Genomic DNA, 15,235 nt, shown 5'->3' with positions numbered 1-15,235 from the left:
TGAGTGTGTAGTGTTTTATAATGACCGTATATTGTGTGAGTGTGTAGTGTTTTATAATGACCGTATATTGTGTGAGTGTGTAGTGTTTTATAATGACCGTAAAGACAGCAATAGATCAATCATGTATGGTTTTAAAGGGACATCACGCGAAAGCCATATTTTTTTTAATGAATGTATGTATTGTATGCACTTCCANTGTGCCGTTTTTTATATCGGTCGTAGAAAAAGCAAATTTGACAACCGTATATGTTTTATTGTTTCTTGTTTTTCAATAGTCGTTCAGACAGCAAACGGGCAACCGTAAATTATTTTCATTGTATTGGATTTTATCATATTTATATATATACACAACATCAGGCAAATGGCATGGTTTTATCGCTTGTTTTTTTAACGATGACACCGACAACTGATGGGCAACCGTCTATGGTTTTAATTGCGGCGTGTTTTGTAATGGTAGTAAAGGCAGCAAATGGGCAACCGTACATGTATATGGTTAAAGTGCTGTGTTGTACAGTGATCGTGCAGACAAGAAAAGGGCAGCCGTATATAGTTTCAATTGTGTAGTGTTATATAATGGTCGTACAGACAACAACACTCCAATCGTACACCTGTCCGAGTACGTGGCCTGCATCCGGTTACTCTAGTTTCCCCCACATAAAGATCCCTGCACGCTTCTCTCCGGGCCTACAGAAATAAATAATATAGGGTAAAAACTGATTCCATAATTATTCAATTAAATAAATATTTATTTATCCATACCATACATGGTTTCAGTATGATACAAACAATATAGTAAAGGACACATTATTGGAGCCCAAATCACAGAATGTCTGTTCAAAGAACGGTGCAATTCACTTTTGTCCTTCTGACCCAAATTGTAACAAATGTTTAGTAAATACCGACCGTGATATTTTGACCTGAAATGCACTCTGAACGTGGAATCCCTGTATAGATATTTGAGATTGATTGATATGGTTTAACCATTTAAAGCGACATTGATCGTTGACGTTATTGACCCTAAAGGAAGCCCTGTATTGTGGGTGTGTTTGACTGAGGCAAATAAGGTGAAGTTATTGCCAATGCGAGCGTATTGCAACATGAACATAACACACACACACAGATAATTGCATTTTTCAAGTTTGGTAATAGATACAGTTTTCCAGAATTGATTACACTGCATCATATAACTGTTTCGTCCCTCTATGATTCATCGGTGATGTTCGGGGCTTAACAGTTAGAAAACCAAATTGTCTTAACTACTGTTTGTTCAGAGAGGCTGTTGCGTAAAACCTATGAATTTAAACATTTAGATGGGTATTGGTTATTATCAAATCAAATCGTATATCAATAATTGTGTCTTTATTCAAAGAGAAAATTGCGGCCAACAAGATTACAGCAAACTTTGGGGCTTAAACTCCACCAGCAGAGTCTTCCCCTTGTATCTTGTAAGGAGGACGTAACACACACACAGATGAGTGCACATTTAAAAATAGGGTAATAGAGCCATCAGAAATAGTTCTTTTTAATGTTTTAATAAAATTACGAAAACGACCAGGCGTCATTTCATTATTGTCATAGTGAAGAGATTCAATATGAATAGGGTCGATATTACGATTAAACAAATATTTGATGCTCATGCTGGTTATTCGTGGAAAATCAACCGACGGAGACACATACCCATTGGTCTTTGTGACAGAAAGTATGTCCACGAATTATACAATACAAGAGAAATCAGCCCAAGGCTAATACGTGGCGTTTCGGGAGAATGTGTCTGTAACTCGATTAGACGGGTCTGCGACTTATTTGAGGACTGATATTGTAACATGTTGATTGGTATGTGTCAAACAAGTGCATGGTTGAGTCCGCCGTCATCTTTTTCTTCGTTGGAGATGTGGAATTGTTTTGACTTCTCTTATACAACGGTTCCAGCCGCAGGCTTCCTGCTAAAGAGACTTTTGTCCCACAATCTCGTGAATGTACCTCTCAGGAAGGGAGTTTGTCTATACAACATTATTTACGTAAAAACTTATCAGATAAAGGAGCTCAAAAAAACCGTTTCCGACTTAATTACGTTATTTTCTGGGGATTTTTGTGGTCATATTTCCGATTTCCTGTGTAATGTATTTAATAGCTACATCTCAATAGTCAGACAGGATAGTTATATTATGAGAAGTTCTTTTTACACAACCATTAAATGGTTGTGTAAAAAGAACTTTTCATAATCCATACTTACCAACCTGAAGAAAATGTTTAGAAGGATAGATATATGCATGGTAACTAGAGCACACACTGGAATTTCTATTTTACATACGTTCTATCATATTACTGCTTACCGCCGGGATCGGGTTTCATGCTTCACTTCGGGTGAATGAAGTTTTCAAATCACTCCACATTAAACATAGTGAGTTTTCATGACATTACGTTGCGAAATAAAATACTCATAACACCATTACTTTTCATTCCTTTAAAGCAATATTTTATTCAACAAAAAAAATAGTATTACAAACATTCAATCGCACAAAAAAACATTTTGTTACATACATATTACTTTCAGGGATTAGAAAACAAGCTTAGAGCTTGTATCAATTCGATGAAATTAGTTGTCCTATAAAATGTACAATGTACATGTAACTTTGACTAACCTTCATCTTACTTCATCTTACTACGCCCACAATTTGAAATGTATTATCTTTTTGTAGGATGTTCAGTCTCAATTGTTCATCTCCCGCAATTCAATGATGATGCAATGTCAATGTCAAAGTATTGTAGGCGAGAGGGTCGTTGACGGCCAGTAGTTATTGGGCAAAAGGTAACAATAAATTCACCCATACTTACCCGTGAAAGACAGGATGTCACCTGTGAAAAGATAAACATGTTTTTCCCTCCAGAAAGACAGCCTACACGCGCTATATGACGTCAGGAAGTTTGTCGCAAGGCAAGTCCGCCAAATGACGTCGGCGTTGTAAATAGTTATGTTGTATTGACTTTGTCTGATAAGATACTTTATGTAAATATTATATTTGTAGGATATATTAAATATAAATATTTACCCTCTTCTTTTTGGTGATAAAGAACTGCTTATTGTTAACTTATTTCCATAACCAGGGTTTTTTCGGATGATAATTTTACGTGCCAAGGTGGCTGACCCTGGTGGTGGACACTCAGACCCCGAGATTGGCTGGAACCTTGTAGCTGGAACTTATTCAGGAACCGTGAAATCATTATCAGTTTCAGCAATTTATACCGTTATAAAGGGATTTCATAGGCACCTATAAGGCATGGATTTTTCATTATTTTCTCCTTAAGTACCACTGGTTAGACTTCATAGACGGAATGGCAGTAATTATGATGGTAATCTTATTCACGTTGTGGATTACAACACTGATCCTTTAATACTAATTAATTCTATGTTAACGTCGTATACCACAATGGTTGCCGAGGTAATTGTAATCCTAAATTCTGATTGGTTGAAATTACTGTGTAACGATGAGTTTCTACTTTACTTTTATCAGAAATGAATAAATTACAAAAGCTATGAACTTAAAAGTGTTGACTGCATTTTTAAATTAGATTATAAATGAGAATCAAGATCATTTTGGTGGTTAAACGGCAAATACTGAACTAAAGTGTACATACAGTTTTTTTCGATTCATTCCGTAAAGTCCCAAACATATCCTGTTTCCTAAAATAACCAACCGACGAGCATATGAACTGCAAGTAAGACAATTTCCGGATTGGGACCAATATTGTAGTTATATCACCTTCAAGTAGGAATTGGAAATGAGATATTCGCTATTAAATATTGAAGGAGGATGTGATCGATATCACAGATACACGCATTTCCTATCAAGTTGTTACTTTAAAGTTATTTCCTGCATAGAGCAATACAACAGTCGGTTGGTTATTTACGATATCGACGCTCGGAGATTTTGTCTTGTAAACACATTGTTAACATATATTGGCTGATTTTCATATATTAGACAAACGTTATTAACGCTTGTCATATGACAAAACACACACTGATGGGTAGTGGGAAATTTTAATATTTTACAAAATAACATATTGACAGCTTGTATAATCCGATGACTATAAATACATTGACTCTTAAATCAGCAAAATACTCATATTTCATGGCGCTGGGTTAAAGTTCAATGAGGTCTATATCCATACTGACATCCTCATTTCCACCAGGACGGGTATGAAATGGACCTATTGTTTGATTCATCTCCAAATCACAAACGTTTGTTACAATATTATTTAAATCTATACATAGCAGTAAAGATACCTTTCATCTATCCATCGTATTAAAACGAGCAAGAATGATTTGCGGTCAACGTTTTTGCAAATTTTTCGGCAAGAACCCAATGAAAGCATATCTTATGAAATAATTTTTATTTAAAAAAAAAAAAACATTTGATGTGTCTTTTTCTATCTTCAGATTTACTTGTTGGAATTTTCTTCATCTTGACTGACATTTTTTGGAAAATCACAATTGAATGGCATGCCGGGAACGTCGTCTGCAAGTTGATCAAGTTCACGCAGACGTTTGTCATGTACGGATCAAGTTATGCACTCGTCGCTCTGACCATCGACAGACTGGAAGCCATAGCAAGACCGCTGAATTTTCAGACAAGGAGTAAGTAGTCAGTTTGGATAACATTCAAATTCTGGAGAGGGCGATCGTAATCAGCGTGTGGGTCCTGCATATTTGGAAGAATTAAAAAAAAAATTGAAGATTTGCATTGGCTCCTGGCATATTCTCTTTTTCAAGGTTAGATTTCGCTAACTCTGACAAACATAACCAAACTCATTGTCTTAAGTCAAATTTTATTAGTTCCCAAGTCATTATCACCCACATGATGAATTTAAGCTTAGAAATTGACTCTTAATTTTAGAGAAAGTTATTTACCTTTCGGATTAATAAAAATCTAAAAAAAAATCAAGAAAAAAAAAGATAAAATATTTTCAAAATATCTCAAATGTTAAATATAAATAAACTAATTGAACTAACATTAGTTTGAAAACAATAATTTCACAAAAAAAAGACCTTTTGATACTGTGTTGCAGGAACTAGTACAAAGGCCAGTTAGTTTAGTTGAGTTCACTGCTAAGCTCACTTTAGACTGTTGTTGATTAGTTGGAAGTATATTTTACTAGTCTATTATAAAAGGAGTTGTAATAGATATAAGTTTATTCGAACATAAGGCATGTGTTTTTTTTTTCATGTTGCTTTAAGTTCGGGTAAATTTTTGGCCTGACTTTGTGAGAAGCACGTAAACAACATGTCCTCAATTGGTCAGATTATCCAGTATGTATTTAGGCGCTTTTGATCAATTTTCAGGAGTGGTCATCGTATGTACAATGACTTGGTCGGTTTTATTTAGTTTATGGGGGATCTAATAGTCAGCTTTCATAATGATTTAGCAGATTGTAGAATTGTCTGTTTGCAAAATGAGTTTCAAAGTCAGGACACAGACAAACTTTCTTCAGGTCAATTTGACATGAATTTATGTTGTGGACATGTTGAGAGTGGTCAGATGTGCAGTGAGTTGGTAAATCATCCTTTTATAACGTGTTTGTCATATAAAATAAAACACTTGTCGATCCCAGTTAGACTAAGAGGTGACTGAACAATGGTTTTACGTAGATATCTACATGAATGCTAATGTCGTAATATAGATTCACATAAAGTCAATATTGTTTTATTAGAGTGTCTTAAAACACAATGACATTGTAAGATTTTAAAGTCATACAGTTACATAAAAGCATGTAGGTACATATCAGAGATCAATAATCTTATATAGAATAATGTTAAAACAGTAATGATACAGATAAGTCATGTATTAACTACCAACATTATCACAGATATCAGTCAAGAGAGCAAGTGACCGGGACACCCCCTGCCTTATACATGTCTGCATGTCGTATTCCGTCTTTTCGTATTGCAGAGTTATCTTCTCTTTGGAGCAGGTATTGATTGTTACGTCATTGGTCTGTGTAAGAAAATTACGTCGTTCTCGCAAAAATTGATGACGTTACTCTCACAAACAAGTGACGTAACAATCAATACCTGCTCCTAAAAGAAGATAACTCTGCAATACGCAAAGACGGAATAGAGTTAATGAAGGAATTAGAAACCAAATCGACACGAAACACTGTGACAAAATATGTTTGACCTGAAAGACAATATCATGGAGTTCACTTTGAGCATGGAATCCCTGTATAGATATTTGCGATTGATTGATATTGTTTTACTTTTTAAAGCGACAGTGAAAAAGCGACAGTGTTGACGTCTTAAAAGCTTTAAGAAAAGGACGACCTGTATCATATCTGTGTTTGCTTGAGCCAAATAAATTGAGCTTATTATAAGGAAACACATACCAACGGACGGGAAGACAATCGGGAGTCAGTTCAATATTCTCTCGATCATTTTCTTTTCTCGCTTCTCCACTCTATCCGTTCGCGGACTTTATATCAGCCCTCGCCCTCATATGATCGTAGTTGTTTAAAGAACGTTACGTCATACAGAAACAGATCTCTCCGATCGCAATAGTGCTGTGACTATATACGAACCTGCAAGAACCTCAGTTGCAAGAGCTCTTTGATTTAAATTTTACGTGTTTATAATATATAATTCAGACTCCGATATGCTTGTTTTATGTATTTAGATCCCGTTTATTTGACGTTGCAATTTTTGGACAATGACTAACCTACATTAGTTAATCTGTTGATAGAAATTATTTATTCATGCATTATTTTTTGGCCGTCTGTAGGAGAAAGTAGTTAATCTCTATAAAAGTACTTGTAGTTTTAAAATTGATTGAATAATATTTGTGTGTTTCAGGTTTCAAATGTTTAAAATAAAAATGTATCCTTTTTAGTATGTGCATTGTTGACAAACCCGCTGACAATTCATTCTAGAGAGGGACAAATAATGATGACATTCACTCGATTATTTTATTCTAACAACTGACTATCCAACGGTGCCTATTGAAACTAATGCAAAAAGAACGCAAATAATAACAACGAATTGGGATCCAAACACACGTAATTGGAGCAGCAGGTTTATCTGTGTCTCCCCTGTGTCGGAAATGAAAGTACTCGGTCCTGCATAGGGGGCCAAATATTTGTCCCCAAATTAAGCCAGTTGCAGTTTTGAAAAAAGCTGCTTAATGATGTCCCCAACCCGACGTGTTTATCAGACATAATGAGGATACATCTACTGGACGTTGAGGCCATCAAATTCATGATCTGCATGTGTTCGCACCAAGCAGGGTCCGTCCATACACAGATCTAGAATGTCGCGCAGCTTGGAACTTTGAAAATTCAAGTTCGACTAATTATTGATTTTGAAAACCGATAGTTCCTTATTCTTAGAAGTCTTCAGTATACAGTTTCTTTAATTTGATTTTGTTCACCGTTCCCTGCAGCAATGACGACGACAACAATTAAAGCGTTAACTTTTAACGGTCTTACCCTCCTCAGAAAAAATAGATTTAGTTTCCACCAGGTTTCATTATAGGGATACATCTTTGACATGAGACTGAGATACCTCACAATTTATGTGATCAATTGAACTTTTTTCCCGGTATATAAAACAGCAATTTTACGTGTTCTTTAATTACTGTTTTCGTTAGTTTTCCAAAATTTGATTTTAAAGAATACCGTCAAGACCAGTACAAATGTAAAAGGAATATACAATTTCTCACTTTCCGGAAATGACAGCTTTTCCAATGCAATTCGTGCTATTTTATCACATAATTGTCAATTAGATCAAATGTTCCCAACTAACTCCATTATTACGTAGGGTACATCAGAGTCTTCGCAGGTTCCAAATTGCAACTGGAGCAGCTGTATGTTGATTCAATGATATTATTTATCTGAGCACTGGCGTGTTATTCAACAGAATTATAGTCTGCTAAGAGCCGTTGTCAGTACAAAATCAGAACTTTGAAAAATATCAAATAGAACAGTGTCAAATAGAACAGTGTTCTTCGTTATAACATAATTTTGTTTTCCGTCCTATTCTCCTACCTTGAATCCCCGGCAATGTCGGAAATAGTAACAAAGAGGAAGTAGATTGGGTTTCTAAAGCAACACTTGTCTTACAGCAGGAGGTTATTATACGGCACTACTATGTTTTGAGATTTTCGAATAGAAAACGTTTTTGGCAATATAAATTATCTGAAGAAAACACATATTGGTTCATATATGCAAAACGTTGTTGGCAATATAAATTATCCGAAGAAAACAAATATTGGTTCATATATGCAAAACGTTGTTTACATAGGTCTTGTGATATATTAATAATAAATAATAACATACAACATTTGTAAAGCACCCTATATAATTTACAAAAGTACTCGAAGGCGCTTTGATATATACTCTACAGTTCGCTGTGTTCACGGTCACAAACGATATCGCGGAATTAAATGCCCAACGAATATTACTACCATGTATTATAATCTCCTTGAATATGTATGTATATATAAACACTCACAAATAGCCGCTTACAGCCGAAAAAAATAAAGATGAAACAACCATTCAATACGCTATTTTACATATTTTCACAAAATACTTGTAAAATAAATCACCTCCCCTCAATACAAACGTATCTTTGTGAGCACAATAATTTTACCTGGCATTGTTGAGCGAAATTTAATCACCGCTAAGTAGTCAGGCTAACCGCAAAATATTACCCCGCGAAATAAAACAACATACAGCAATATAGAACCAACTCCTTTCTTATGAATATTTTTGCATCTGTTACCTTTCTACACCTGAGCTATGTTTGCATTTGTTTCTAAAAGGTGATTATTTTTAGTCCTGTTCGGCCCTAATGATTTAAACTGTCGAAATGATAATAGTAAAAAGTAACAAACGAACAGTCGTATCTAATTTGTACCATCCATCTTGCAGGCAGACGTTACCGGATACTCATCAGTTTGGGCTGGTTCTTTTCCTTCCTGTTCTCACTGCCACACCTCCACCTATACAACGAGGAAATTGTGAACGGAGGCATGGACGGTCCCAAGGTGCAATGCTGGATGCTACTTCCGGAACCGTGGATGTGGAGGGTAGATACAGTTGAAGTAGAAATGTTGGCGGCTTGAATTTTTTCGCATTGACCGAGTTGAGTGAATGAGCGCGAAAATATCCACTTGAGAATGTAACTTAAGGATTATACATATAAAGAATATATTCCGTCTTTGCGTATTGCAGAGTTATCTTCTCTTTGGAGCAGGTGTTGATTGTTACGTCATTGGTTTGTGTGAGAAAATTACGTCGATTTCTCAAAAATTGATGATGTTACTCTCACAAACAAGTGACGTAACAATCAATACCTGCTCCCAAGAGAAGATAACTCTGCAATACGCAAAGACAGAAAAGAGTTCAGACCTTGTGTCAACGCAAAAGTTTCCTCCGCACTAGGATAAGTTTAAAGAGACACATTGCGAAAATTTTCACTCGCGAACATTTCCACATTTTCAGTAAACATTTTACTTGCCTTATCACGACTGGAAAACACTGTTTGTGTGCTTTTTCTATGCGTTTGATAATATCTTATTTTCAACAAGATTATCGTATATTTAAAACTGATGTGCACTGACATTACGGTCAAATCAAATCAAATCCTAGTTGGATCTAAAAATTGAAAAAAAATACCGCAAATATAAGCAAAAGGAAACAGTTTACACGTATTATCGTGAAAAAAATGAAAGCGCTAGTATGTTTAACAAATATTCAATGTTCATATGAAGGTTCATCTCATGAAATACAATACAATGTTAATGATGACGTAATTGATCTTTAGGGAGCTACATATATTTCTACCTGTTTAACAAGTAGTCCTATGATTGCAGTCCGTTTGTATTAAGAGGTATTCTAACCTCGTTGACGCTATTTATAATATGGTGAAGCGTGATCGAACGAACAGAACCTCTACAACTGATTTCATCCATGATCAAATCTGACGTAAATAACTTTAATGCGTTTCGAATTTCAGTTTTAGAATTGAAAAATATAATTTGTTTTTAACCGACCTTGCTGCATTAAAATTTGATCAGCTTTTCCCAGATGTATTTAATATGCGTATCAAATGAACAGGTAGATGAAGCATCAGAGGTAGAACTGTTGGTGAATTCTTTAAGCGAGATAGCAAACCCAACTCCTCCCACAGGATTCACATTGGCAATGAACACGTTACAAAATTCATTCAATCATACCATTCCCAAATTGTCGTCTGCTGTCTCGGATTCGAAAACCAATCTCGGCGATCCCATGGCTTTACCGTTGATTAGCCAGGAACGATCGATGTCAGATTAAGGACTAGCATTACTTGTCGTGTTGTGACGTCATCTGAAGGTTAGGATTAAAGGCAGCAATATGTTCCTAGACATTTTGTAATTGGACATGTTGAAATTAGATAATAGTCATGACATTACATCAAGGATGTGTACAGATTGTCGTGGTGTTATTTTCCTGCTGTCGTCTACTCATTATGATAGACTATTTCCCGGCGCTTCTACACAAAGGTATACGTCAGCCGTCGTCTGACATTATTAAATAAACTGTCTTGTCAGGTTTTGCTGCTAGCAAACGTTGATCGAAGCATTGCCACTAAGTCAATTTCGTCGGTCACAAAGATCTGAACAGGTCAAACTTATCTAGTCTGTCATCAACAGTGACAAGAAAAGAAAATGTTTTGCAGTTTATTGTTTTGTGAAATGCCCTTGTATCCATACAAAAAAAGTACTTTATGACTTGAATTGGGTAAACATGTTTTGATTAACAAAATCTCATTAGGTATCCTAGAGGCCAAAATAGTGAAGTTACAAAAGGGTGAGATTAATTCGACCACACATCTTTTCCTGCAAAATGGTAACTTGTCATAAAAAAGTCAAATAATATGGCATTTCTCTCTCCCAAATTCTTTGTTAATTGCTAGCAACTTTGCTTTAACTTCGACCATATTACGGTTTCTTACCACAATTAAATGTCACACAGCTTGGACTACGAGAATGATAACATTTGATGCGGCCACAAGTTTCTGAAAAGTTGCGGCTAACCAGAATACCATAGAGAGAGAGAGACAATACAAGCCGAAAGAGCGAATCATAACTCTAGCAGGAAAGTAATACTAGATTAACTAAAACAAACAGGATAAGTCAAAAAGGTGAATTTCAAATTTATTGAAAAAAAGATATTACCGTTACAGTAACAAATTTGCTGTAGTTAAGAGATTGTTATGCCTTCCCATTTGCTTGAAATGGGCGTCAATCTCAAACTTCGTCTAAATATTGAAAACTTTAAATTCAATTTCCCACTAGTAGAACAAGAGGTATGTACGTATATGAACATCCATTATTTTGTTGCTATTTATTTATCTTGCGATGTTTTAAATTGGTTTGATAATCCTCACTGTGGGTGAAGAATTTATGTGCATATTTAGATTTTGCTAGCCTATCATAATAGGAAGATCACCATACCACTACCAAAAGCTGTAATTTTCCAATGAAGATCGATTTTTGCCAGCGTGGCTGTGACTTGATTTTTGCCAGCGTGGCTAGTTTGATTTTTGCCAGCGTGGCATAGGTTTGATTTTTGCCAGCATGGCTATAGTTTGATTTTTGCCAGCGTGGCTTGTTTGATTTTCGACAGCGTGGCTAGTTTGATTTTTGCAAGCGTGGCTAGTTTGGTTTTTGCCAGCGTGGCTATAGTTTGATTTTTGCCAGCGCGGCTATAGGTTGATTTTTGCCAGGGTCGCTATAGTTTGATTTTTGCCAGCGTGGCTAGTTTGATTTTTGCAGGCGTGGCTAGTTTGAATTTTGCCAGCGTGGCAAGTTTGAATTTTGCCAGCGTGGCTGAAGTTTGCTTTTTGCCAGCGTTGCTTTAGTTTGATTTTTGCCAGCGTGGCTATATTTTGATTTTGCCAGCGTGGCTATAGTTTGATCAATCATTTGTGAGAAAAACCAATCATGTCCTGTGGCACTTTTCTGAAAAACGATAGAGATGAAATAAATATATAAATAATCAACAACAGTTTTCTGATTGTAAAAATTCAGCGGGTCTACATCTGGATTTGAACCCTGGATTTCAGATTGTTTCTATCGCTCTAACCACGTGATCAACGGAAGCGTCATGGGCCCGTACTCACATGAAACTGTTTTCATGCTCAAGCAAGGATCCTGTGCTCAAACCAACTTTCTTGTAACTCACTTAAATCACGTCAAACGATCATAAAGTCAAATGTTACCATGGACAACAGTTTTTGGCTTAAAGTCTCTTCAATGTTTTTACAAATCATTGACAAAATAAGTTACATTTATTAATTTATAACGGGAACAAGGAATTTAGCTTGAGCACAAAATCCATGCTTCAGCAGGAGAACAGACAGACAGACAGACAGACATTCTTTATTTCCTCTTTTACAAGAGATTAAAGTCAATCAATTCATACATATATGTTTACATTTCAAATTACATAAAGCTGGCGTTCATCAATAGAAAAAGGAAGAGAGTTACAATAACGTGTCATCTCACACACCATTCTTTCTAGATTAATTGACATATTAACCATCATATTTTCCCACTCGTAGTCTTCTTTTAGGATATTCACACCATCTCTTAATAAGAAACTGCATTGGTTTTCATCGTCTGTATTTGTAAATGAAATAGAGGAGGGAACTTCTAAAGCATTCACCACACCATCCATCATTAAGTCACGCGTTTCAAACAATTTCGGACACTCAAGCAGAAAATGAAAAACAATTTCAGCAGTAGATTTACCACAAAGTTTACATAATACAATATCGCGTTCAAATATTAATGAATATTTCATTAGTTCTATTAACTGCCACATGAATTTATGCGATTTTTGCTTGGTACTCAGTTCTAATATGGGGTTGATTCCCTGATAACTGTGTATGGCAGAATAACGAAGCAATTCCGCTTTTGTAGATAGTGCATCTCTCCACTGTATATGATAGAAATCTGTAATAAATCTTTTAATAAAACGTTTCCAGCATAATATTGGAGGTACAAATATTATTGGTTAAAAAGTCAATTAAAAATGGTTCTATATTAAACTTTTGTATGATGTTGAACACATCTGGAATAAATCCTATTTGTACAGCGGACAGTCCGCCAAACATGAACTGATGACATAATCTAATAATAAACATGGACGTCCATACATTTCCTAAACACAACTTATTCCAAAATAGCCATGTCGGCATACGTTGGTTTATGTATGATGTCAGTATTATCCGTTTGTGCCACTGGGTCTCTGTTGTTGCTGGGTACTGATGTATCCTCTCTGGCTTCTAGCATTTATATATCGTCCTTTTTGTGCCTAGCTTTCAGTACCTCAGGTACTTTGATGTTTTTGTCTCTTACTACCTTTTGTAGACTATCAATCACACAAAAACAAATATTTTATCTCATCTCTCAGATTGAGAGTTTCGGCCTTCATTTCCTTCATTTCACATCTGTTCTGTTACGCGATGTACTCAACTTGATCCATGATATCATTTCGCATTCCCACTTACAGCACGAATAGATTCTCTATATCATCCTTGCTCAATGAAGCGTCCGAGGTAGTACTACTACTCTCACCTGTCCCACTCGATGGGACTGTATACGTACTACTGCGGGCAGGAGAGTCACACATTGATTGCACACGATCTTTATAACTTTCAACTTTCACTTTCTACACTCCCAGCAATATAATGGAGCAATAAATAGATATCTTCCAGCAGTTTTTCGATTGCTGACGAATTTCCAGAGTTAGTTCTTTTTACAAGAGAACCTTATGGGGTATCACGTTTTGTCCTTATCGCGATATCATACAGCGACGATCTGGTGTGTATCACCCTATCTACGCTATTATCATATATTGACCTCAGCTTTTGTTTAAATGCAGGCTTGTCTAGGGTACCAACTAGATCACAAAGGTGTTGATAAACATCCCGATCAATTTGTTAACTTGTCATATCGATAGCGTCATCAGCGTCGTCGTCACGTTCACTCCGTATGAGCTCCTCACCCTTAACTCCCATTGCATGTCATTTACCTGTACGGAGGTGTCTTGTATATTATATGATCAATACACTATTTGTATGTTTCGAAAAGTCTCAACATTTTCCTCGTGTTGGAAAGTATAGATTGTACATAAATGATTGTGTATAGCACAAGAAGTGGGGTGTTTATGTGAGATGTTTCAATGTTTCGAAGACTAATATGATATATATATATGTACTCTGACAACTTCATCAGACAAATGACTTATGGTGCGTATGATTTTCCAGTAAAAATATCCGTCGATTTTGCACGGACATTTCTAGACATTTTCTTCAGAATTTCTTGACATTTTTCCGCAAACACGCCTACCAGAAAATAGCAATGGTTTCCACACATAAAAGATTTGAACTTGTCATATGCCTTGTTGATAAAAAAAAATAAAAAAATAATGAAATGAAATAAAATAAAATAAACTTTATTCATTCTACAACAATTATGAAACAAGTTATTTCAACTTATATTAATAACTCTTGTTGGCCCGGATGTTAGTGCAGGGGGTCTGAGTGTGGGAGGGAACCGGAGTACCCGGAGAAAACCCACGTAGTCGGACAGGTGACCCTAAACTATTTCTCGTCCGATCGGGAAATCGAACCCCGGCCGCCTTGCTGAAAGACAAGTGCCTTGTTGATACTTCCACAAGGTAATTTTCCATTGTTTCTTTATTTCAGCCATACATCACACTGATAGCCATGGCTATATTTGTGGTGCCCGCCTTGATAATTATGGCATCGTACATGTTCATCATCTGCATCATATGGAGGAAAAACAACTCGACACTCTCCTCACACGACTACAGCGAGCGCTACCTACTGTCTGCTGCACAAGGAAATGGTAGGTCACGAGATAAATTACATATGTTAACGTCAGCTGAAGATAATTGCAATTGGTTGATTCTATTGTTCTTGGGGTTAAAAACATTGCAGATTATATGAAGAGTGGTGTTATTGTGGGAATGTTAAATGATAAAGCTGAAAAGAAAATGTTCGACACTCGTCTCTTTAAGGATGTACTCTTCTGTGGTTTCAATCACGTTCAAGTCTCGTTTTGATCTGGTGTAACGGGTTTTTGTAATATTTAACAAACTATGATCAAGTTTATTAGCAAACACGCATCTGAAAAATATGTCAAAAAACTAGATGCCTGTTGTTTGTAGA

At 35.9% G+C, this 15,235-nt stretch overlaps 1 protein-coding gene across 1 annotated transcript in view; it reads left to right on the top strand.

The window, feature by feature from the left end:
• Positions 1-15,235, top strand: part of LOC110450774 (cardioacceleratory peptide receptor-like) — an 88,532-nt gene that overhangs the window by 70,018 nt on the left and 3,279 nt on the right. Inside the window, exons 3-5 of the mRNA XM_021498480.1 lie at positions 4,439-4,636; positions 8,920-9,077; positions 14,750-14,912. Coding sequence (XP_021354155.1) covers positions 4,439-4,636; positions 8,920-9,077; positions 14,750-14,912 — 519 coding nt within the window. The remainder of the gene's footprint in view (positions 1-4,438; positions 4,637-8,919; positions 9,078-14,749; positions 14,913-15,235) is intronic.

Source organism: Mizuhopecten yessoensis, unplaced genomic scaffold, assembly GCF_002113885.1.
Source record: "Mizuhopecten yessoensis strain PY_sf001 unplaced genomic scaffold, ASM211388v2 scaffold5503, whole genome shotgun sequence".
Taxonomy (NCBI): domain Eukaryota; kingdom Metazoa; phylum Mollusca; class Bivalvia; order Pectinida; family Pectinidae; genus Mizuhopecten; species Mizuhopecten yessoensis.
Note: the sequence above shows the minus strand (reverse complement) of the source record. Positions and strands in the feature narration are given on the sequence as shown.